Consider the following 26263-nt stretch of genomic DNA (forward strand, 5'->3'; position numbering starts at 1 on the left):
ACATTAACAAATCTTGTATAATACTAATGTTCTATCATATATTTACTTATGTACAATCACTGGACATGTTTTTAGAACTGCTGCAGCTTGTGGAACTCCTTGAAACAAGGCACCATGCACAGAGGTACCTTACATTCCTCGCACATAAACCGAGTGTCTTCGCGTCTTTGTTGCCGTCATTTTGTTTGTGCCCAGACAACACATCTCCTCTGAGCAAATTTCTTATTAGTTGCAGGAAGCTGGATTATGAAGTGATCACCTTCCCTCCTCAAACGCTTGGGTATATCCTGAGGAGTTCGAGGACAGTTTTGTATAGCAGGTGTTGTTACCTGGTACTTCATTGTGAGTTGTCTGACAACAGGCAAACAAAATTCACCATACGGTGGTCTGTTGCCAGTCTTCACTTGGTACATATTATATGCATTGAGCATTGAAATATCCATGAGATGGAAGAAAAGTTTTATATACCACTTGTAACTCTTACGAACACAATCAACAAAACCAATCTGCATATCACATTTGTCAACCAAGCACATGTTTTGTGTATAATCAATCACTGTCACTGGTTTTCAAATATGTTCATTAGTCATTCTATCAACTTTGCCACTGTCTTGCATTTCGTTACGGTGAATGGTTGTCAACAATGTGACATCTCGTTCGTCATGCCACTGTAATACCATGATGTCATTGGCAGTAAACACCTGCACGTCATCACCACGAGCACCTGCGTTGAATCTGGGCATATGTTTACGATTAGAACTCACTGTGCCACACACATCTGTCTTGTTCACTCATAAGAAATCACTGAGTAATGGGCTTGTGTACCAGTTATCTGTATATAATGTATGCCCCTTACCAAGATAAGGTGCCATCATGCTTCTCACTACGTCACCTGAGATACCCAATAACATCTTGGTATCTTTCAATGTTTTACTTCCCGTGTATACAACAATATCCAATACCAGGCCACTGTCACAGTTACAGAGTACAAACAGTTTTACACCAAAGCGTTTCCTCTTGCTCGGTATATACTGTTTGAATGACAGTCTAACTTTGAACAAAATCAAAGACTCGTCAATTACAAGATTCTTGAATGCATAAAAGTATATGCTGAACTTTTGTTTGAGATACATAAAAATATTTCTAATCTTGTATAACCTGTCACTTCTGTCAGGCCTGGTTTTATCAGAGAAGTGCAACATACGTCACAGTAAGATAAACCTGTTCACTGGGATGATTTCACTGAAGACCGGGGTAGAAATTAGCCATCTGTGGACCAGTATGCTTTTATATTATGCTTATAGACATGAGGCATAAGCATTATTGTTGCAAAAAGCAAATACATTTCTGCAACAGTTGTCTCTTTCCACCGGTGTAGTCTTGATTGTTGTGATATCATCATATTTACCATGGTGTACTCAAAATACTTGTTACTTTCCCTGACAATAGTTTCCATCAAGTCATCAAACTGGTGGGGCTTAGGAACAAAATTGGGATTTTGCTGCCAATCCCAGATATGGTTTGCTGGTGGATACTGGACATCATAAGCTGGTTGTGCTAGTAGTTGTGGTTGTGGTGGCTCACGCTCCACTTTGTCCTTGAACTGAGGAGTCAGCAGCATGGGTCCCAGTCTAGGTTGGTGAGTCATGCATGGCCATGGCACTACCATCACTGCTACCACCACCTACTGATGCCTGTGGTCTATCCATGCCAAGTGTAACCACATCATCCTCACTTTCACTGTCTATTCCTGGTGTAGGGCCACGGGATGTACTCCGTCCCCTGGGCACTGCATAGGGAACACTACCCGAGCGCATGCGGCGGCGTATATACTGACGCTTCACTGGTGAATATGTTTCCTCGCTATCACTACTCGAATGATCGTCAAGAGCAATAAAATCACAATCCACGTCACTATCATCATCATTACTGAAGTCAGAGGCCTGGCCACGCGAAAATAATAGTTTTCTCTTGCGATGAGGTACAACTGAACGTGACTGAGTGCCCACACCAGAGGTAGAAGGCTGAGGATCGTCAGGGTTTTCTGCACTATTATCGATATCCTGGTCATTTCTTTCAGTAACTAACTGATCAAAGTCAAAGAATTCGTCTTCATTTCCACTTCCATCAGAGTCAGAACTATCAGATAGGAAGAGGAGAGTCCCAATTTTCCTTGGAGTGAGAGCTGCCTCGCGACGAGGCATGGTGAACAAAGGTAACTGAGCCGGCGTTCCCACAATGCTATGCGGGCGCCTAGAATTTTTGTTTATGGCGCGCACATGCCACGCAGACCCGTTCTCTCACATGTAGGCCTACCAGCCTTTCTGCGCTAAATTTGATGCCGCTAGAATTTTGACGTAGATCTACAGTTTGGACCCTGAACATAAAGCCGCAGATCTATGGCATGGACCCTGAAAGGGTTAAGCAAATTAATTTTCCCCATAAGAAATAATGGAAATCCAATTAATCCATTCCAGACACACAAAAGTATTAAACAAAATCATTTTTTTTTACATGAAATATGCGTTTCCCTACACACAAACGAATGGTACATGCAAAATAAATAATAATTAAATGCAACTTACCTTTATTGTGGAGTTGTTGATGAGTGATGTGCCAGCAGCAGGGGAGATTCAAGTTTCCAATTGTTTGGAAGGGGAATCCTCTTCCATAAAGACTTCAGGTACCAAGTCCTTTGGTGGGGTTACCTCCCTTCTTGGTTTTTTAATGCCACTAGGACTAGCTTTAGAGTCACTGGACCCCTGTCGCACCAAGTATCTTTCCAGAGAGCTCTGTTTCTCACGTGCCAGTACGGCTTGCAACAGCTGTGACAGGATAAAATTCATGCTTGCACCTTTGTAAACATTGTACACATTTCCTTAATCCTTGACGAAGGCAGCTTCCTCCGTCTCTCTTCCTCCTGCTCTGAAGCACATTCCTGAGCTGTGATCTGTTACTGTTGCACCTCAAGCTCTTGCAGGTCTGCAGTGGTTAGTTCTTCATCGTCATTCTGCACGAACTCTTCTACAGCCTCGCCACAAACCTCCAACCCCACGGACTTCCCCAATGACACAATAGCTTCCACTACTGGCATAGGCTCCTGAGGGTTAGCCCCAAACCCTTCAAAATCCCTCTCTTGTACACATTGTGGCCACAGTTTCCTCCAAGCAGAGTTCAAAGTCCTGCAAGTCACTCCCTCCCAAGCCTTACCTATAAGGTTTATGCAACTGAGGATATTGAAATGATCTTTCTAAAACTCTCTTAGGGTCAGTTCAGTGTCTGAGGTCACTTCAAAGCACTTTTAAAACACTGTTTTTGTGTAGACTTTTTTGAAGTTTGAAATGACCTGCTGGTCCATGGGCTGGAGGAGAGGAGATGTATTAGGAGGCAAAAATTTCACTTTAACGAAGCTAAACTCCCCTGCAATTTGCTCTTGCAAGTCGTGAGGATGAGCAGGAGGCACTTCAGTGACAATTTCTTTTCCAGGAGGTAATTTTTCATAGTGGGGCCAAACACACCATAAAACCAGTCCATGAAAATTTCCCTAGTGACCCATGCCTTAGCGTTTGATCTCCACATCACACAAATTACCCTTGACGATATTGTTTTTCTTGAACACTCTGGGAGTTTCAGAGTGATACACCACTAAAGGCTTCACTTTGCAATCACCAGTAGCATTACTAAAAAACATTAACCCTTTTAGGGTCCGTCCCGTAGATCTATGGCTTCACGTTGAGTGTCCAAACAGTAGATCTACGCCAAAATTCTAGCGCCGTCAAATTTAGCGTGAAAGCACTCATAGGCCTACATGTGAGAGAACGGGTCTGCGTGGTGGGTGTGCGCCATAAACAAAAAATCTAGGCGCCCGCATAGCATTGTGGGAACGCTGGCTCAGTTACCCTTGTTCATCAAGCCTCGTCGCAAGTCAGCTCTCACTCCCCGGAAAATTGGGACTCTCCTCTTCCTATCTGATAGTTCTGACACTGATGGAAGTGGAAATGAAGACGAATTCTATGGCTTTGATCAATTAGTGACCGAAGGGAATGACCAGGATATCGATAATAGTGCAGAAAACCCTGACAATCCTCAACCTTCTACCTCTGGTGTGGGCACTCATGACTCACGGTCGGTTGTGCCTCAACGCAAGAGAAAACTAATATTTTCGCATGGCCAGGCCTCTGACTTTAATGATGATGATAGTGACGTGGATTGTGATTTTATTGCACTTGACGATCATTCGAGTAGTGATAGTGAGGAATCATATTCACCAGTGAAGCATCGGTATGTTCGCCGCCGCATGCGCTCGGGTAGTGTACCCTATGCTGTGCCCAGGGGATGAAGTACATCCAGGAGTACATCCCGTGGCCCTACACCAGGTTTAGATAGTGATAGTGAGGATGATGTGGCTACACTTGGCATGGATAGACCACAGGCATCAGTAGATGGTGTTAGTGGTGATGGTAGTGGCACTGCCATGTGTGACTCACCAGCCCAGGCTGGGACCCACGCTGCTAACTCGTCAGTTCAAGGACAAAGCGGAGCGTCAGCCACCAGCCCACCACAACCACCCGCACAACCAGCCTATGATGTCCAGTATCCACCACCAAACCGTATCTGGGATTGGCAGCAAAATCCCAATTTTGTTCCCAAGCCCCACCACTTTGATGACTCTCAAAGTGGAATTCTACCTACTTGTCCCCTTGGAACCACGGCCAATGAACTGGAATTCTTTGAACTATTCTTTGACCATCCATTGATGGAAACTATTGTCAGGGAAAGTAATAAGTATTTTGAGTACACCATGGCAAATACGATCATATCACCACAGTCAAGACTACACAGGTGGAAAGAGACGACTGTTGCAGAAATGTATTTGCTTTTTGCAACAATAATGCTTATGCCTCATGTCTATAAGCATAATATAAAAGCATACTGGTCCACAGATGGCTAATTTCTACCTCGGTCTTCAGTGAAATCATCCCATTGAACAGGTTTATCTTACTGTTACGTATGTTGCACTTCTCTGACAAAACCAGGCCTGACAGAAGTGACAGGTTATACAAGATTAGAAATGTTTTTATGTATCTCAAACAAAAGTTCAGCATATACTTTTATCCATTCAAGAATCTTGTAATTGACGAGTCTTTGATTTTGTTCAAAGTTAGACTGTCATTCAAGCAGTATATACCGAGCAAGAGGAAACGCTTTGGTGTAAAACTGTTTGTACTCTGTAACTGTGACAGTGGCCTGGTATTGGATATTGTTGTATACACGGGAAGTAAAACATTGAAAGATACCAAGATGTTATTGGGTATCTCAGGTGAAGTAGTGAGAAACACGATGGCACCTTATCTTGGTAAGGGGCATACATTATATACCGATAACTGGTACACAAGCCCATTACTTAGTGATTTCATGCGAGTGAACAAGACAGATGTGTGTGGCACAGTGCGTTCTAATCATAAACATATGCCCAGGCTCAACGCAGGTGCTCGTGGTGATGAGGTGCAGGTGTTTACTGCCAATGACATCATGGCATTACGGTGGCATGACAAACAAGATGTCACGTTGTTGACAACCATTCACCTTAATGAAATGCAAGACAGTGGCAAAGTTGATCGAGTGACTAATGAATGTATTCGAAAACCAGTGACAGTGATTGATTATACACAAAACATGCGCTTGGTTGACAAATGTGACATGCAGATTGGTTTTGTCGATTGTGTTCGTAAGAGTTACAAGTGGTACATGAAACTTTTCTTCCATCTCATGGACATTTCAATGCTCAATGCATATAATATGTACCAAATAAAGACTGGCAACAGACCACCGTATGGTGAATTTTGTTTGTCTGTTGTCAGACAACTCATAATGAAGTACCAGGTAAGAACACCTGCTATACAACAAGGCCTTTGAATTCCTGAGGATATACCCAAGCGTTTGAGGAGGGAAGGTGATCATTTCATAATACAGCTTCCTTCAACTCAGAAGAAATTTGCTCAGAAGAGATGCATCGTCTGTGCACAAACAAAATGACGGCAACAAAGACGCAAAGACACTCGGTTTGTGTGTGAGGAATGTAAGGTGCCTCTGTGCATGGTGCCTTGTTTCAAGGAGTTCCACAAGCTCCAGCAGTTCTAAAACCATGACAAGTGATTGTAAATATGTAAATATATGATAGAACAGTATTATACAAGATTTGTGCATGTTTATTGTAATAAACAACAGTGGTAAACAATAATATGATAATAAGTTTAGTGCGGTTATTGTGTTCAATACAGTGAGTTTATATATATACATTATATACAGTATTGGTCTCTCAGGCCCCAAATGTTAGTAAGAAAAGAAAAAAATTGGAAAAGAAAAGAAAAAACTATAAAAAACGCTAAATAAAGTAATGCGCGTATGTGGAATTCGTCGATGTTGCCGCCACCACATCATTTTGGACAAACTTCTTGGCACTGTATCTCGGTAAGTACTCATCAGAATTTTTTTTTTTTTGTCTTATTACCTTCACAAAAATATGCTCCTTAATTCTGTAAGAAAAAATAATTTTTTTTTTTTTTTTCCAAAATTTCTTGGACACTGGAGCACCACTTCAGATTTTGGCCTTGGACCCTGAAGGGGTTAATGTCAGCCTGTCTTTCATAGGCTTATGTCTTGGGAGTGCCTTTTCCTCCTGAGTAATGTAGGTCCTGTTTGGCATTTTCTTCCAAAACAGGCCTGTTTCGTCACAGTTAAACGCTTGTTCAGGTTTTAAGTTTTCAGTCTCTTATGTACTCCTTAAAGTCCTGCACATATTTTTCAGCCGCTTTTTTGTCCGAGCTGGCAGCCTCACCATGCCTTATGACACTGTGTATGCCACAATGATTCTTAAATCTCTCAAACCAGCCTTTGCTGGCCTTAAATTCATCAGCAGTAGCACTATTTGGAGGCATTTTCTTAATGAGATCATCATGCAACTACCTTGTTTTTTCACATATTACTGACTGAGATATGCTATCCCCTGATAATTGTTTCTCGTTTATCCACACCAATAACAGTCTCTCCACATCTTAGAGTATTTGCGATCTTTGTTTTGTAAAGTAAAAGGACACAAGTGCAACTAATGTGACATTTATTGTGGCAACGTTTCGCTCTCCAGGAGCTTTATCAAGCCATTACCGTAATGGCTTGATAAAGCTCCTGGAGAGCGAAACGTTGCCACAATAAATATCACATTAGTTGCACTTGTGTCCTTTTACTTTACATATTGTCGGTAATTCTACCAACTATATTACGATCTTTGTTTTGTAATCACACTTGCACCTTTTGCAACAACAGCTTCCTTGATTGCCTTTTTGTTGCACAAGATAGTAGTGATGGTTGAATGGGGTTTGTTGTATAACTTTTCCAATTCTGAGATACGCACTCCACTTTCGTACTTTTCTATTATCTTCTTTTTCAATTCGATGGTACACCTCACCATTTTTACCATAGGGTTGGCACTAGAAGCTTTCTTGGGGCCCATGGTGGCTTATTTAGCAGTTACAAGCATTAAAAACAGTGGAATAATACAAAATACATCGCAGGTACATGTGGAATCGACCACAACAGCTTGTAAACAATGGCACACTAGCTGGTAGGCTGGGTGACTGGCCGGGCCCGCTCACGGCACCCAGCGGACATGTTCGGGATGAAAGCTCCTAACCGAGTTTTTAGGTGCTATCCAAGCCAATTTTTTTTATGCCAAAGTGAGGCATTATCTGATTTTGGCGCTATCCTATCCAGGCGTTAATTGGGGGTCCACTGTGCTTACAATCATATTATTGCCCTTTTTTATTTTATTATACAGTGGAACCTCAAAAATCGAACGTATCACATATTAAACGTTTCGAAAATAGGACCATTTTTTCGGACAAACTGTGTCCCTATTATCGAACGTGCCCGTATTTTCGGACCGCCGGGTATGGGACCTGTCTGCCGCCCACTCTGTCCGCATCCCCGCGCAGGCGCCGTGAGCAGTCTAGCTTTGTTTATGCTTTGAGTGAACACTAACCTGCGCTCTCATTCACGCATTTTACGATTATTTCGTTGTGTTTAGTGCTCGTGGGACTGTGAAATAAGCTGCCATGGGCCCAAAGAAACTTGCTAGTGGTATCCCTGTGGTAAAGAAAGTGAGAAACACCATAGATGTGAAGAAGGAAATAATACAGAAGTATGAGAGTGGTGTGAGACTTGTTGAACTTGCCAGGAAGTATGGTAAAAACAAATCGACCATCGGTTCTATCCTGTCAAAGAAAGAACAAATCAAGGAAGCTGATGTTGCGAAAGGTGTTAATATAGGGAGTGGATGAGGTGCCTTCTTCAAAGATTAAGGAGATTTATGCCAAGTGGAATGATGTCCAAATGTTTGTGCAGAAGTACCACCCTGAGCAAGCTGAAACAAGCCATCTTTGTAACAAGTTCAGTGACAGAACCATGTCCCATTTTAGGGAAATGTTAAATAGATGCCAGAAACAGAGGACTGTGGACAGATATTTTGTGAGACAGGAGTCCAGTGACTCTCAAGCTGGTCCTAGTGGCATTAAAAGACAGAGAAGGGAAGTAACCCCAGAGAGGGCTTTACCTGAAGTCCTCATGGAGGGGGATTCTCCTTCCAAACACTAACCCCAACTCCCTCTCTCCTCCTCCCTATCTTCCAGATGCCATCACCAATCTTCAATAAAGGTAAGTAAAAATGTTATTTTATATGTATTACTATACATAATTAAAAACTATAGTATTTGTTGTTTGTAAAACTAATTAATCTCTATAAAATGTATTTTTTGTGTGAATATTTTTGGGTTTCTGGAACGGATTAATTGTATTTCCATTATTTCTTATGGGAAATATTGCTTTGAATTTCAGACTTTTCAAATTTAGAACTAGCTCCTGGAACGGATTAAGTTCGATTTTTGAGGTTCCACTGTACTTTTGTGTAAACCTGTATTATATTTTTATATAAACCTATTTGCAAATACTCCAATTTTCAGTTAATTACTATCAGTTGTTTACCATCTTGCAACCATATCATTGCTAAACTACAATTAATCTTTAATTTAAAACTGTGCACATTTTATTCTACTATCTTTTATTGCCAAATATTCTCATTTACACTCTATAACTATCTGTTGTTTACCATCTTTAATCTTAACACTACAAAAACTCACATGCTTTAAATTAGAACTGTGCACATATTATTCTACTGTCTGTTGTAAACAACTTATATTAGCCTTAGTGCAATTACAAGTGATAGTCTGGTGCTACTTTAATTTATAATTTTATCTTATTAGTTTATATCTAGTTATACTTTAGCTCATTCTAGCTCAATACATAGTCAACACCAATTTCATTATGTTTATTAGTTAATACACTCTATTTGACCATTGTGCATTAGCTATATACTTGTCCAAACATCCCACTACTACAGATATCAATCCTAGAACTCACCACACTATACATGATATAAAGAATTACTATTTAACCTAAAAGATGAATGATCATGTCGACTCTGATCTAAACCTATGTAATCTAACACCCAATCAAAATTTATTGGAAAGTACCTGCCTTTATTACACTGCATCACAAGCCAGCACTATCTTAAATACTGCTAAATTAAGTCTAACAGTTCTTAACTACAACATCAGGTCCATAAGCAAACACTATGATGACCTCCTGGCATTCCTTGATTCCCTAAAGACAACCTTCTCCTGTATTATTCTCACTGAAACCTGGCTTAAGCAGGACACAATAGATATCTACTCACTACCAGGATACACAGCAATCCACAAGTTGCAGGTGGTATTGCAATCTATTACTCTAATGAACTGTCTTGTATTAGCACCACTTGCTATAGTGATGAATATAGAGAATACATTTTTGCTAATTTTACTGTAAAAACCTTAAGACTCCTATAATAATCTGTGCCATTTACCGTATGCCTCACACAAACATCCCAAATTTCAGTGAGAAATTAAAGACACTAATAACAAACAGCCAAATGAACAAGCACCACTTTCTCTTAGCTGGAGACTTCAATATCAACCTTGGCCTACTAGATGATCAGCCTGTAACTGATTTCATCAACAGTATGAACAACATACTACTCATACCAACAATAACTAAACCAACCAGGCTGACTGAGACAAGTGCAGCCATAATTGACCATATATGGACCAGTATACTAACCTCCCTTAAATCAGGGATAATCACAGACAGCACTACTGACCACTACCCTACCTTCCTCTTAACAAACATTAGTAAACCACCACTGGAATGCAACAAAGTTTCATTTAGACTCCATGGTGAGGCCTCAATAAGTAAATTCACAGCAGAGCTAGAGATGGTTGACTGGCCTACAGAGTTCTCCAAGGCCAATGGTATTAATATTTGGACAGACATATTTCTGAATAAATTACTTAGACTATACAACAAACATTGTCCTATAAAAACAAAACAGATCACAAATAAACGGCTAGGTTGCCCATGGCTAACTAGCAGCATACTAAGAGCCATTGATAAGAAACATCAATATGAAAAGCAATATAGACAGGGCTTAATACACAAAGATATTCTTAAATGCTATTCATCAGTTCTCACCAAACTAAAAAAAAAAAGCCAAACAATTGTACTACTCCAACAGATTCACTGAAACAAGAGGAGATATAAAAAAGACCTGGAAAACACACTCTCAGATTCTGGGAACCCACAAACTGAAAAAACTAAACTCCTAACTAAACTGAATGAAACACCACTGCATCCTACTGATACAGTTAACAAGATAAATGACTTCTTCTCAACCATAGGATCTAATCTCACCAGTAAAATCCCAGGTACCAATGCCCGAGCAAGTGATTACTTAGATGGGAATTTCCCAAACTCCTTCTACCTTGCACCTGCTGAGCCCACTGAAGCCACCACGATTATTAAGTGACTTAAAAATAATTCAGGGAATCTGTCTCATGTCCCATCATTATTGTACAAGCGAGCGGCTCGTGTCCTTTTGCATGCTATTTCATTACTTTTTAACAAGTCACTAGAAACTAGCACTTTCCCGACACTACTCAAGACAGCAAGGGTTACACCAATACACAAAGGTGGTGACCCCACAGATGTAAACAACTATAGGCCAATATCAAGCTTACCATTGCTATCCAAAATCTTTGAGAAACTCGTGCACAAGAGATTATATTCGTTTATAACAGCACAAAGCATACTCACACCCTGCCAATTTGGCTTCAGAAAAAATAAAAGTACAAATGATACAGTTGTAAAAATGCTAGGTCTTCTTTACACAGTACTGGAAAATAAGGAATATCTATTAGGACTCTTTATTGACTTAAGAAAAGCTTTTGACACAGTAGACGACAGCATCCTACTCCACAAACTTGACCATTGTGGTATAAGAGGCCATGCACTTGCATATTTCAAATCCTACCTTACTAATAGGTATCCGTACATCACCATTGAAGACACAACCTCATTAACACGACCACTTGATACTGGAGTGGCACAGGGAAGTGTCCTTGGCCCCCTGCTCTTCCTCTTATACATCAGTGATCTTCCGAACATATCACAACACCTGAAACCCATTCTCTTTGCTGATGACAAATCTTACTTCATTTCCCACCCAAATCTTGCCACATTCAACACCATTGTTAACGAGGAGCTACTAAAAATATCTACTGGGATGGCAGCCAATACACTTACACTTAAAACTGACAAAACCTTTTGTATTATGTTTGGTAACAGAGCAGGTATTGCACAACTTAACATTAAGATTGACAATACTCTTATTACCAAACAGAATGAGGGCAAATTCCTGGACCTACACGTCGACAGCAACCTGAAATTCAGCACCCATATCCAACACACAACAGAAAAAGTATCCAAAATGGTTGGGATCCTCTCCAAGATACAGTACTACGTGCCACAATCAGCCCTTCTAGAACACACTATACTATTCACTCATCTATCCCTACCTCACCTATGCTGTTTGTCCCTGGGGATCAACATCGGCAACACACCTAAAGCCAATAATAACCTAACAAAAAGCCACAGTAAGAATAATCATGCAATCCAGTCCTAGGCAATGCCCCCCCCCCTCCCCCACTTTTCAAAGATCTGAACTAACTCACTGTACAGAACACTTACTACTGTGCAACCTACATTTACAGAAACATAAATTCCAGTATTAACTCTGAACTAAAACACTTTCTTAACCGTTTCAGGGTCCATGCCATAGATCTACGGTTTTACATTGAGGGTCCAAACCGCAGATCTACGCCATGAGCTCAGCTCACTCTGATAAGCTGTGAGCGGTAAATTTGGGCCTAGATATGAGAGAATACATCTATATGGTATGTGTGCACCACATAAAACAAATCCTGCAACACACAGTGCATAATGAGAATAAAACTGAGACCTTAATTTTTGATTAAAACAGCAACTTTGCAGTATTTTTTCTTATGTTTTTTATAGTTGTATTTGTGATTTCTTGGTCTCATTTGATAGAATGGAAGATATATTACAGAAATTGAGATGATTTTGATTGGTTTTAGTACTGAAAATGGCTTGAAACTGAGCTCAAAGTAGAAAAAATGTTAAATTTTTGCTGATGTTCAAGAGTAAACAAATGACCTCACACGTCTAATACACACCAGCTGGTGGGTCTAATATACGTTCACAAATGTGCTGATATTATTTATACAATTATTACAATATTGCATGACAGTAAATCTTTTATTTTTTGGTTTGAATAAAAATTCATTATGTGAATTAAAAATCAAAATGGAATTCATTTGTAAAGCCTGAAAACGTAACTAATGAACAGAGGAAATGTTAGTTTAGTGTCAGGAATGTCTGCATTGTTTATTCTGACCCTTTATTGAAATTGGAATATTTTAAACTTGGCACTAAATTGGCCAAATTACCAATTTCCAATCACTTCATTTTGTAGTTGAAATAGTTGAGTTGGCAATTTCTTGTGCTCACTCGATAGAATAGAAGTAAAACTAGTGAAATAGCTAAGAATTTGGTCAACTGAAATAAGGTAATTGGCCTAAAATGGGAGTCAAAGTCAGCAAAATCGCCAATGCATAAATATCACTGACACATCAAAATTCACGAGAGCATAATTTCGTCAGTTTTCCATCATGTTTCGTACTTTTTTGTTTTGTTGCCTTCAGAAAAAGGTTCTCTACCATTTCATAAGAAAAAATAAAATTATTTTTTGAAAATTCTTGGACTCTGGTGTGCACTTTCAAATTTGGCCTCTGAACCCTGAAAGGGTTAATAGCTGTGGCAGAACCCACAGGCACAACACCAGGCACAAAAATCTCTATGACATCCCTCGTGTCCTGCTAAACCTATACAAAAATTCAATGTACATAAAAGGATCTAAAATCTGGAACACCCTACCTGAAAACTCTAGAACTGCAGACACTACCATCACTTTCAAAACCACCATTAGAAAACATCTTATCTCCCTGACACACCCCACCTTTATCTAACTACATGAAAACCACCTATTCTCTCGTATCATACACACATAAAAACCAAACTAAACCTACTCTCGATATCTGTGATTTCCTCCAATTTACACTTACACTCACCCAGTTGACTGTAAACATAGAAATACGTAATAAAACTATTACCTAATGAATCTTAAACTAGTCATAAGTTTGCCTGAGACACTCCAATATAGGAGCTTTAATAGAAACCATGTATCGTACCAAGACAAAACCATTCTCATTGCTAAATTTATGAACTGTAATGCAGTTATCTAGCCTTAATATCAACATGCTCCATAACCTGTACCAATATAGAGTTTGAATTAATCTTAGTCTGCCTGTAATGCCTAGTCATGCTAGGCATGAAAGTGGCCCTCTCTGTAATTAGTAATTTACAATACATATACCACACATTGTAACCAATATTCTATAATAATTGATTGATTGATTGATACTGGTACTATCAAAATTAGTCGATACCAATGCCTATGCTTATTTTTAGGCTGATACCAATACCAATCATAGAATTGATGAGGGAAAAAAGGTGAGTGGTGCGTTGAGGTATATGTGGAGTCAAAAAAACTTTATCTATGGAGGCAAAGAAGGGAATGTATGAAAGTATAGTAGTACCAACACTCTTATATGGATGTGAAGCTTGGGTGGTAAATGCAGCAGCGAGGAGATGGTTGGAGGCAGTGGAGATGTCCTGTCTAAGGGCAATGTGTGGTGTAAATATTATGCAGAAAATTCGGAGTGTGGAAATTAGGAGAAGGTGTGGAGTTAATAAAAGCATTAGTCAGAGGGCAGAAGAGGGGTTGTTGAGGTGGTTTGGTTATTTAGAGAGAATGGATCAAAGTAGAATGACATGGAAAGCATATAAATCTATAGGGGAAGGAAAGAGGGGTAGGGGTCGTCCTCGAAAGGGTTGGAAAGAGGGGGTAAAGGAGGTTTTGTGGGTGAGGGGCTTGGACTTCCAGCAAGCGTGCATGAGCGTGTTAGATAGGAGTGAATGGAGACGAATGATACTTGGGACCTGACGATCTGTTGGAGTGTGAGCAGGGTAATATTTAGTGAAGGGATTCAGGGAAACCGGTTATTTTCATATAGTCAGACTTGAGTCCTGGAAATGGGAAGTACAATGCCTGCACTTTAAAGGAGGGGTTTGGGATATTGGCAGTTTGGAGGGATATGTTGTGTATCTCTATACGTATATGCTTCTAAACTGTTATATTCTGAGCACCTCTGCAAAAGCAGTGATAATGTGTGAGTGTGGTGAAAGTGTTGAATGATGATGAAAGTATTTTCTTTTTGGGGATTTTCTTTCTTTTTTTTGGGTCACCATGCCTCGGTGGGAGACGACCGACTTGTTGAAAAAAAAAAAAAAAAAAAAATACCAGCACCATGGCACACACCTGGTATTGATGACACAGGTTCCATTTCTTTGGTGCTCATGGTTATTTCATCCCACACATTTTTTTTTTTTCCTAAATATTACAAAAAAAAATCCTCTTTAATATGTTATCTATATATGATATTTCTCTTCAGTAAGTATCGTAAAGATTTATTTAATTTTTTTAGTGAGGGAAGGGGAAGCTTGGGGCCCAACTAGAATACTGTACATCATGACTCGTTCAGACTAAATTCACCTCTCCAGCCTCAGCAGGATCCATCACAAAACTTAGTGATGTTATGCTTAGTATGGGTCCCTCTTCACTACACTCAGGTAGTTTGCTTGTTACAATGATATGCTTGTACAATGATATGCTTGTACATTGATATGCCCTTGTAGTCTTAAGTTAGGCTTAAGCTTGCCTGAAATGCTTTGCATATCTATGGGCTTTTAACATGCACTAAATGTATCATGTTGAAACAAACTTGTATCTGTATTTGTTGTGACAGGTGTCAGCTGGGAGTCTGGCCAACCTTCAGGCTTTAATTGTATATCTTGTGTTGTAGTGTTTGCAACTTCAAGGCTTCTTCCTTCTTTCAGTTGGCTATTTGCTCTGTCTAGACCATGTTCCTGCCTTTTACTCTTTCAGAAAGATTCTGGTAGAGTCTCTTCTTTATGGCCATCTTCAGGACTCATGCCTTGCTGCCCTTCATATGATCCCAGCAAGGCTTGGGAATGTTAAAAATAGTATAAAATACTGACTATTTGATGATTAAGACACATGTATGACAGTTGGGTATTTTTATTGTTAGAATGTTTCGCCTATGGTGTTCGCAAAATGTTACAACAGTATACCCAAACCATACCACGGGCGGGGATGGAACCTGTGATCAGAGAGTCTCAAAACTCCAGACAGTGGCTAACGCAACGGTCTGGAGTTTTGAGACTCTCTGATCGTGGGTTCCATCCCCGCCCGTAGTATGGTTTGTTTACAGTCGTGTCATTACGAGTGTACCCAACTATTGCACATGTGTCTTAATTAATCATCAAGGCTTGAGAAGTCTTTAGTCCAATTACTAGACTACCTGCTGGCTATGCCAGCCTCCTCTGTGCTTTCTGTTATCTCTTAGTGGTTCTGAGGATAATCTTCCCCATTGCAGTATCAAACTAGGCCTTTTAGTTTGGGAAAGAAATATTACAGGATTAAAAACTATTAAGTAGTAAACAGGAAAGTAAAGGTTGTGACACTTACCTGTTATCTTACATATTCATGAGACAGAAAAGATCAGCAATCCTGTCAAAGTACAAAAATATTTACAGGCAGACAGTTTAGACTTCACACTCATTTAGCAAGATGTATATAGTACTAACCTTCCTGGATAGTCACTGTCTACCAACCTACTACTGTGACTACAGAGATTTGCTGTCAGCATGCATCTACCCTCTTATAGCACACTTCTCCTGTGTTGTGCACCAGCTTCACTCTACTCTTTTTGGTTGCCAGTCAGATACAAACAATTTATTTCTTTTCCACAGTATACATGTAGTTTTTTATGTAATAAAATAGTGTTATGCACAAAAGAAAGCCACTGGTATGCAGTGCATTTTGGGTAGACTAATACTAATGGTAAAAGACTTCTTAAGATCTAGACATGGGTTCTTAAGTAGGGGTTTTATAATGTACAAAAAAGAGAGGAAATGGTACAATTTTAAGTATGCGTTAATACTTCACACTTATTCAGTGACCTTCAGTTGAGTGGGATTTCTTAAGCAGTTTAAAATTGACTTGATGTCTTTAGTTTATGGAACAATTGAAAGAGATGGTGAAGATGCAGGAAGTTAGTTTCAGTAGAAACATAATGGAACAAGATGAGTAATTAATTTTCTATGGGAGTTTGAGGAAGACTGGAAGAACAGGGATAGAGTTCCAATGTCTTTGCTTCACTACCCCAGAACATTCCAGCTTCACTCCTGGTTCTTGATGTATTCCAGCACGGGCCTCTCTCGCTCTGGACTCAGGCATTTTCTCTGCTCCTTGGACCTATGGGTCTACACCTGCTCTGCCTTTGAGCTTTGCTGGCCCTATTCCTCTTCTAGGAGGGTTTCTGTGGTGTGGCTGCTTCATTCATATCCTTCCAAAAGCCACTCACATGCTAGGACTGCCCTTACCCACTTTGCCTTTTCAGCCAGGCAACAGCTGTAGATTTAATAGTTAGGTTGGTCTGCTAGCTGTGAAGCAGGAATGTCCCGTTTGTAAATAGAGTTGACATGTGGTCATAGTCACAAACTTAACTACGCCACAACCTTATCTCCCACATGTGCAGGTACTGTACTATGTTCACCACAGTTTTACCTTCCACATGTGCAGGTACTGTACTACCTTCACCACTTTACCTTCCACAAGTGCAGGTACTGTATCATGTTCACCACAACTTTACCTTCCACATGTGCAGGTACTGTATCATGTTCACCACAACTTTACCTTCCACATGTGCAGATAGTGTACTATGTTCACCACAACTTTACCTTCCACATGTGCAGATTCTATGCTACCTTCACCAAAAAGTAACAGGTAAAGAGCCTGTGCAAGGAATGTTCTGTTAAGATATGACAGAAGAGGAAACAGTAATGATGCTGCTGTTATTATTATTGCTGCTGCTGCTGCCGCCGCCACTGCCGCCGCTGCTGCTGCTGCTGCCGCTGCTGCTGCTCTTCTTTTTTTTTTTTCACCACTTCCCTCACTACAGCTAGGGTTGTGTCAAAGTTTCTACTAATTTTGATGGTATTGGTATCATGTTAAGTAGAGTATTGGTGTCAGTATTGGCAAAATTGTTATCATCCCATCACTAACCATAACTCACCACACAACACTTCCAGACACTTGCATCGCTCAAACAACAGTAAGGTAAAGACTCTTTTGTAAGGTACACCTGAAGAGATGGAGGTGAATGGTAGAGCGAAAGAGATGAAATGTAATAGAGGAGGAAGTTAGACTGGGATAGATGGAGACTAGGGAATGGGAGAGAGGATGAGCAAATGGGATTTTTGAAAAATATGGAGGAAAAGGAAGAGAGGAAGATAGAGAGGGTTACCTGAGTACAGTACATTAATTTCATTGTTTAAAATTAAATGAAATTTGATATAGAATATGGTAGGTGCCCCACTTATGACCCTAATTCCTTTTAGAAAATTGTAACTTAAATGTTCAAAACTGAAAACCTCTTTTCTCATATAATTTGAGATTCATTTCTTATCCATTTTATTTCTTATTTCATTATTGTTTTAACTAAGAATATTCCCCCAATATCTTACATTAATTACTGTACCCTTTCTTTTACATGTAGTAAATTGTCAATGTTACCTACCATGTACATGTTAATTATACATAATAGAGCTACAGTACTGTACAGTATTTACATTGAATGCAAATTCTGCCTTGCTTACTGGAAATAATAGTTCATAACACTGTTGTTTCTTGTTTTCCCTCTGCAGGCCCTGTTCTGGACATGTTCATACACTGTTGTTTCTTGTCTTCCCTCTGCAGGTCGATCATGTGGTAGCCCTGTTTTCTATGTGTTCATAACACTTGTGTCTTCCCTATGCAGGTTGAGCATCTGGTAGCCCTGTTCTATATGTATTCCTAACAATTTGTGCCTTCCCTCTGCAGGTCAAGCATCTGGTAGCCCTGTTCTGTATGTTTTCATAATACTGTTGTATCTTTCCTCTGCAGGTCGAGCATCTGCTAGCCCTATACTGGACCTGTTCATAACACTTCTCTCAATGGGTGTGAAGGGTTACAAACAACTTTTAGGAGAAAGAAAGGAACTCAAGACTTTTCTCACAAGACAAATGGAGGAGGTTGCACAGAAGCATGGGCTTCGTGTTCTTAATACAAAGAATCCAATATCTGTAGGTAAGATAGTCTTTGTCTCTACAAAAAATATTTATATCTGTTGGTGCTTGAGGAACTAGTCTTAAATCTGCACACTGCCATAACTACATTGTGGAGTGAGAGAGATGGAATATAAACACAGTGAAAAACAGGGGTGCTATGGGCACAATAAGAAAACATTGCATCATCAACATATGTGGTCCCAGATTTTTAAGCATCTTACCAAAAGATATCAGTGACACTGCCAGAACAAGTGTAAAAGGCTTCTACAAGTACCTGTGACAACAGCTGCTTCATCCTGGCTGTAACTGATGTGTGAGCCAATGGACCACCAGCAGCAACAACCTGGGTTGACCAGGCAAGCCACACTGCTGGAGTAGGAGAACTCTCAAAACTGTCAAAGTCATTTCAAAGGTGAGATTGGTCACTGTAGTGGCATTCCCAGCATTAAAAATAACTTTCATCAATTGGCAAGATTACTTCTAGCTTATCAGCATGTTCTTAGACATGACGAATTTTAAGAGTTTGTCTACCCTGTAGACAAACTGACTGCTTTGTCAACCAAGCTGTTGCTGCTACTGTCTCACAGGCCTACACTCATCACATCCTGGCTTATCACACTCTTTCCGGTGTAATGGAGCCATCAGTTTCGGTGTAGATGGTCCGTGGAACCAGAGTCCATCATGTACTAGTGTGTCTATGGAACCAGAGTCAATCATGTACTAGTGTGTCCATAGGACCAGAGTCCATCATGTACTAGTGTGTCCATGGAACCAGAGTCTGCCACATACTAGTGTGTCCATGGAACCAGAGTCCATCACATACTAGTGTGCCCATGGGACCAGAGTCCATCATGTACTAGTATCCATGGGACCAGAGACCATCACAGAGTGTGACCATGGGGCCAGAGTCCATCACATACTAGTGTGTCCTTGGGACCAAAGTCCATCATGTACTAGTGTGTCCATGGGACCTGAGTCCATCATTTACTAGTGTGTCCATGGGACCAGAGTACATCACATATTAATGTGACCATGGGACCCAAGTCCATCACATATTAGTGTGACCATAGAACCAGAGTCCATCTCATACTAGTATATCCATGGGACCAGAATCCATCACATACTAGTGTGTCCATGAGACCAGAGTGTCACATGTGTGTCCATGGGACCAGAATCAGCCATATATTAGCTCAAATAACTCAGATTTTTCACTAGTGACAAAATTAGACTTAAACATGAGAGAATGTGTGTGTATGCTGGGTGTGCATTGTATACAAAATCTCCTGCCTCATGCAGGGTATGGCAGTTACAGGTTATAGCTGTTCCTGTGCTTAGGTTATAATAACAGCTTTGAGGCATTTTCTTGGGAAGTTTTCATGGTTTTATTGACTATTTTGTGGTGCCAATAGATATGTTGGAAGATACACTAGTTAAGTGGATAACTTTTTAGTTGGTTTAATACTGAAAATTGCTTGAAATATGATTTAAATTGGCTAGAAGTAGTTGACTTTGAGTGGTATTCCCAGGAAGGGTAAAGGCCTTGTTACCCACCCAGTTGGTTTTATGTATCTTTACCAATTTGGTTTCATTTATTAAGTTGACCTAAACCATGATTAAATATTCTTGCTCCTAGTTTATTTGCCAAGAAATGGGGAAAAATTCTAATTTTTTGTGTGATTGTGCCTTGGAAATGGAGGCAAGTACAGTGGAACCTTGACTTACAAGTTTAATCCATTCCAGGAACTAGCTCGTAACTCAATTTACTCGTATATCAAATTAATTTTCCTCGTTTAAATTAATTGAAAAACCATTAATTCATTCCTGCACTCTGGAGAGACAAGAAAAAAATACTTGAATATGATGCTGAGGTCAGTGGTCAGTACACTGAGGTCAGTGGTCACCTGCTGTCATACCTGCCTAAACTCTTGGGAGTTAGCGTGGGCTGTTACCAAGCACCATGGCTTGTTGTAGTGTTTTAGAATCTCAAGTTCAAGTGTTGAAGAAGGAGATTCTACTTCAGGAGGAAAATAGGAGGCTGAAGCTTCGCATAGATAAGTTTGGGAGCGAGTGGATGGAGTGGTTGCATTAGCAATTCAATTGAGAGGATAATTGATGACTTGTCTAGGAATTTAAACTGATAGATTATAGAGGTATGGGTGTTTGTGGGAAACAATCAGGCTGCAGCATTAGGGTTAAAAACAGCAGTTAATACTGGGATACCTCAGGGATATGTTTAAAAGACAATATTCAAAATAAAGTTGCTAGTAATGGCAAATCAGTTGATCAACAAAGAAAGAAAGATAGTAGAGGGCAACGAGTGACTAGCTCCCTTAAGGTTTACTATACAAATAGTAGGAGTCTAAGAAATAAGATAGATGAGCTAAGATTACTTGCAAGGGCAGGTAATGTAGATATTATTGGTATAACAGAGACCTGGTTCTGAAAGATAGAGAAATGCCTTCTGAATGTAACATACAGGGTTATAAACTATTCCACACTGATAGGGTCAACAAGAAGGGTGGTAGAGTGGCGATGTATGTCAGAGAAAATTTAAATTGCTGTCTTAGACATGATATAAGATTAGAAACATCGAACACAGAATCTGTTTCGCTACAGTTTCTCGAGGGATGTGACAAATTAATTTTGGGTGTGATTTATAGGCCCCCAAACTTTGATAGGGAGTGCAGTAAGCTGTTATGAGACGAAATTCATAAGGCTTCTAGATATGAAACTGTTGTGATAATGGGAGATTTTAACTTTAGACAAATTGATTGGGACAATATGACAGGAAATCTTGAGTCTAGTGACTTTCTTGATACGGTTCAGGATTGCTTTTCAGAACAGGTTGTGACAGAACCAACTAGAGGAAACAATCTGCTTGACTTGGTTCTTGCCAACAAAGATTCACTAATTAATAATCTTGAGGTTAATGATGAGCTTGGGAAAAGTGATCACAAATCACTTAGTTTCAATATATCATGGAATTACCCAGATAACTGCAATCAAATCTCTGACCCAGATTTTCGCTTGGCTGACTTCATGGGACTGAATAATTACCTGGGTGGGCTAAATTGGGATGTCCTAGCTATGGGTCAGGTAGGTGATCTTGGTTGCCAATATGACGTTTTTCAGAGCATAGTTCTAGCTTCCCAGACAACTTTTGTTCTGAGTAGGGAAATTAGATCTAACAAAAATGATCCCAAATGGATGAACAATAGATTAAAACATCTCATTGGTCAAAAGAGAGACATATATAGGCGTATCAAAAGAGGGGATGGGCAGTTAAGAAATCAGTATATTCAATTAAAGAGAGAAATAAAGAAAGGAATAAGAAAAGCAAAAAGGGATTATGAGCCTAAGGTTGCAAGGGATTCAAAGACTAACCCAAAAGGGTTCTTTCAGGTATCCAGAAGTAAGATTAGGGACACGACTGGCCCACTTAAGAGTAACTCTGGTCAGATCACTGACAGTGATAAGGATATGTGTGAAATTCTCAATACCTACTTCCTCTCAGTTTTCACCCAGGAAAATACTAGCGATATTCCTGAAATAATAGATTATGTAGAACAGGATAATAAACTATGTGCGATTGCAGTAACTAGTGACGTGGTCCTCAGACAAATAGAGAAACTAAAATCTAACAAATCCCCAGGCCCTGATGAACTGTTTGCAAGGGTGTTAAAGGAATGTAAAGAGGAACTTAGCATACCTTTGGCTAATCTTTTTAACATATCACTACAAACTGGCATAGTGCCTGATAAGTGGAAAATGGCAAATGTAATACCTATTTACAAGGCAGGTGACAGGTCCTTGGCTTCGAATTATAGACCAGTAAGCCTTACCTCCATAGTGGGAAAATTTATGGAATCAATAATTGCCGAAGCAATTCGTAGCCATCTTGATAGGCACAGATTGATTAATGAATCTCAACACGGTTTTACAAAGGGGCATTCCTGTCTTACGAATTTACTAACTTTTTTCACTAAGGTGTTTGAGGAGGTAGATCATGGTAATGAATATGATATTGTGTATATGGACTTCAGTAAGGCTTTTGATAGAGCTCCACATCAGAGGCTATTGAGGAAACTTAAGGCACACGGAATAGGAGGAGAAATTTTTTCCTGGGTAGAGGCATGGCTGACAAATAGGCAGCAGAGAGTTTGCATAAATGGGGAGAAATCAGAATGGGGGCACGTTACAAGCGGTGTTCCTCAGGGGTCAGTGTTGGGCTCGTTGTTGTTCACAATTTACATAAACGACATTGATGAGGGAATAAATAGAGACATAAGCAAATTTGCTGATGACACCAAAATAGGCCGTCCAATTCATTCTAATGAGGACACTAGAGCACTCCAGGATGATTTGAATAGACTGATGCAATGGTCGGAGAAGTGGTAGATGCAGTTTAATATTGACAAATGCAAAGTTCTAAATGTTGGACAGGAAAATAACCATGCCACATATAAACTAAATAATGTAGATCTTAATACTACTGATTGCGAAAAGAATTTAGGAGTTCTGGTTAGCAGTAATCTAAAACCAAGACAACAGTGCATTAGTGTTTGCAATAAAGCTAACAGAATTCTTAGCTTCATATCTAGAAGTAAACCTACCATCCGACTTACGACCGAGTTCGGTTCCGAGAAACCGGTCGTAAGTCGAAATGGTCGTAAGTCAAACTTTACTACTGAATATCAACAAAACATTTTTGTAATGACTTTATTTTATTGTTTTATTTTGGTATTTCATGTTTTACTTTACTTTTTATGCTGTTAGTACTGTATTTTATACTGTAAGGTTTAGGATAAACACTGTGTACAACACAAATAGCTGTTTATTTCCCAGAAATTTGGCATAAAAAACACGGTCGTAAGTCGAGTGGTCGTAAGTCGAGCAGGTCGTAAGTCGGATGGTAGGTGTATAAATAACAGAAGTCCTCAGCTTGAGAGTCACTTGACCTCTGTCGCACAACAAATCTGTCCATAGAGCTCTGTACCTCCCGTTCCTTTACGATTTGTCAAAAATGGGCCACAACATTGTCATTGTAATAGTCACCAACACGGCTTGCAATAGCTGTGTTAGGGTGATTTTCATCCATACAGGTTTGCAGTTCAACCCACTTTGCACACATTTCCTTAATTTTTGAAGTAGGCACAATGGATTCCACAACTGGCATAGGCTTCTCAGGGTTAGCCCCAAACCCTTCAAAATCTTTCTTAATTTCCATACTAATTCTCACCCTTTTTACCACAGGGTTGGCACTAGAAGCTTTCTTGGGGCCCATGGTGACTTATTTTGCAGAAACAAGCACCAAAAACATTGTGATAATATGGAATGTACGGAATGTATGCTTAGATGCGAGCACACTGGCTGGCTTGTAAACACTGGCACTCATGTGGACGCGTCCTGGACAAATCGCGTGTGGCAGGTTTTTTAACGAGTGGCGAGGCAAAATTTTGGCGTTAAAATGTATCGAATACCGAATTTAACGTATACCAATGCCATCGAATATCGGGGGTCCACTGTATTACATGTATTATTATTAATTTAGGGAACTGAAGCTCTATTGTTATAATAATAATAATAATAATAATAATATTATATTAGTAGTAGTAGTATATTATTATTATTATTGTTGCTATTATTAATTTAGGGAACTGAAGCTCTATCATTATTATAATAATACAGTAGACTGCCATTGAAGAATTGCTACACAATTTTATGTAACACATCATATAATTAATTTAACATGGTTCAGTTTGTGGGAAGGAAATAAAAATTCTTGTTTGCTCAAGCGGCCGCCTTGTTGTAGAGCAGCCGGGCAGCACTCCCCTACACCACCCCCCACCACCCCAGCATTCCTAATTCATATGTGTCCAGTCTTTCTCTGCTACAAGGCAGCTGTGTTTGTCAATTGTGTTATGATATTTTAATTACTATATCTTGTATCTGCCAAGCAATCATGACACCCAGTAGCCATACCAGTGTTGCTGAAAGTGGCATGAAGAGGTATAAGTCTGACTAAACCTTTACAAAAATTCAATGTATGTCAAAAGGCCTAAAATCTGGAACACCCTACCTGAAAACTTTACAACTGCAGACACATTCATCACCTTCAAAACTACAGTTAGAAAACATCTTATCTCCCTGATACACCCCGTCAACTAACTACATAAAAACCACCTGGTGGTTCACACTTTCACTCGCCCATTTGACTATAAGCACAGAAATACGTATCTTAATCTTAAAATAATGATTCCTAACTAGTCACAAGTTTGCCTTTGATACTCCAATATAGAAACTATATATTGTGCCAAAACAAAAGCATTCACATTGCTAAACACACAAACTAGTATTTAGTCAACTTACTCCACAATTTGTAATAATTTAGGGTTAAGAATTAATCTAAGTCTGCCCGAAATGCCTAGCCATGCTAGGTGTTCTAGTGGCACCCTCTGTAATTAGTATTTTATTACATGTAAACCACACATGTCAAAAGAATTGATAATGAAGAGTGTAGTAAAGAAAGCGAATGCCAGACTGAAGTTCCTGTATAGACAAGCACAGTGTCTACCTACTGAGGCTCGCAGGACCCTATGTCTAACCCTTATACAATGCCATATGGATTACGCTTGCTCTTCATGGTACTCTGCCTTGACAAAAAAACTGAAAGATAGACTGCAAATCACCCAGAACAAAATCGTAAGATTCATCCTGGGGCTGGGACCAAGAGAACATGTAGGCCAGGATGAATTACAGCAGTTGGATATGTTGAATGTTGAAGACAGAGTAAAACAACTGAAGCTAAATCATGTTTATAAAATTGCTCACAAACAGTGTCCAGAATATCTTGCTGTCAATTTTGTCAAGGTTGGGAACCAAAGCAATCATAGTACTAGGGGGAGAGAGCTCAACTTTGTAGTACCCACAGTCATTGGCCAGGCTTCAAACACCTTTTATTGTACAGCAATAAAGGAATGGAACAGACTACCCGCACATGTCAAAGCCAGTCATAGCATGAACCAGTTCAAGAAGAGTGCCAAAAGGTGTCTGATGACTGTAGCTACTGTTCAACTGCCTCCCAGCACACATAAGGGGGATTACCAACAGACCCCTGGCAGTCTTCAAGCTGGCACTGGACAAGCACCTAAAGTCAGTTCCTGATCAGCCGGGCTGTGGCTCGTACGTTGGTTTGCGTGCAGCCAGCAGCAACAGCCTGGTTGATCAGGCGCTGATCCACCAGGAGGCCTGGTCACAGACCGGGCCGCGGGGGCGTTGACCCCCGAAACTCTCTCCAGGTAAACTCCAGGTAAACAGAAAGGGAGGGAAATGATTTTCTATTTTTTAGCAAACATACGTGTAAATTTTACCTTATTCCTAGTAATGACCCTCGTATTGTAGATAGTCTTAATGACCCTCGTGTAGTAGATAGTCTTTTTAGTATGAT

The 26263-nt window shown here is 39.8% G+C and overlaps 1 protein-coding gene across 3 annotated transcripts in view; it reads left to right on the forward strand.

The window, feature by feature from the left end:
- SecS (Sec synthetase) overlaps positions 1-26263 on the forward strand; it is a 172739-nt gene that overhangs the window by 129198 nt on the left and 17278 nt on the right. For all 3 annotated transcript variants that reach the window (XM_070103690.1, XM_070103689.1, XM_053797580.2), the window contains exon 9: positions 18653-18835. In XM_070103690.1, the coding sequence (XP_069959791.1) occupies positions 18653-18835 (183 nt within the window). The remainder of the gene's footprint in view (positions 1-18652; positions 18836-26263) is intronic.

This window comes from Cherax quadricarinatus, chromosome 86 (genome assembly GCF_038502225.1).
Source record: "Cherax quadricarinatus isolate ZL_2023a chromosome 86, ASM3850222v1, whole genome shotgun sequence".
Classification (NCBI taxonomy): domain Eukaryota; kingdom Metazoa; phylum Arthropoda; class Malacostraca; order Decapoda; family Parastacidae; genus Cherax; species Cherax quadricarinatus.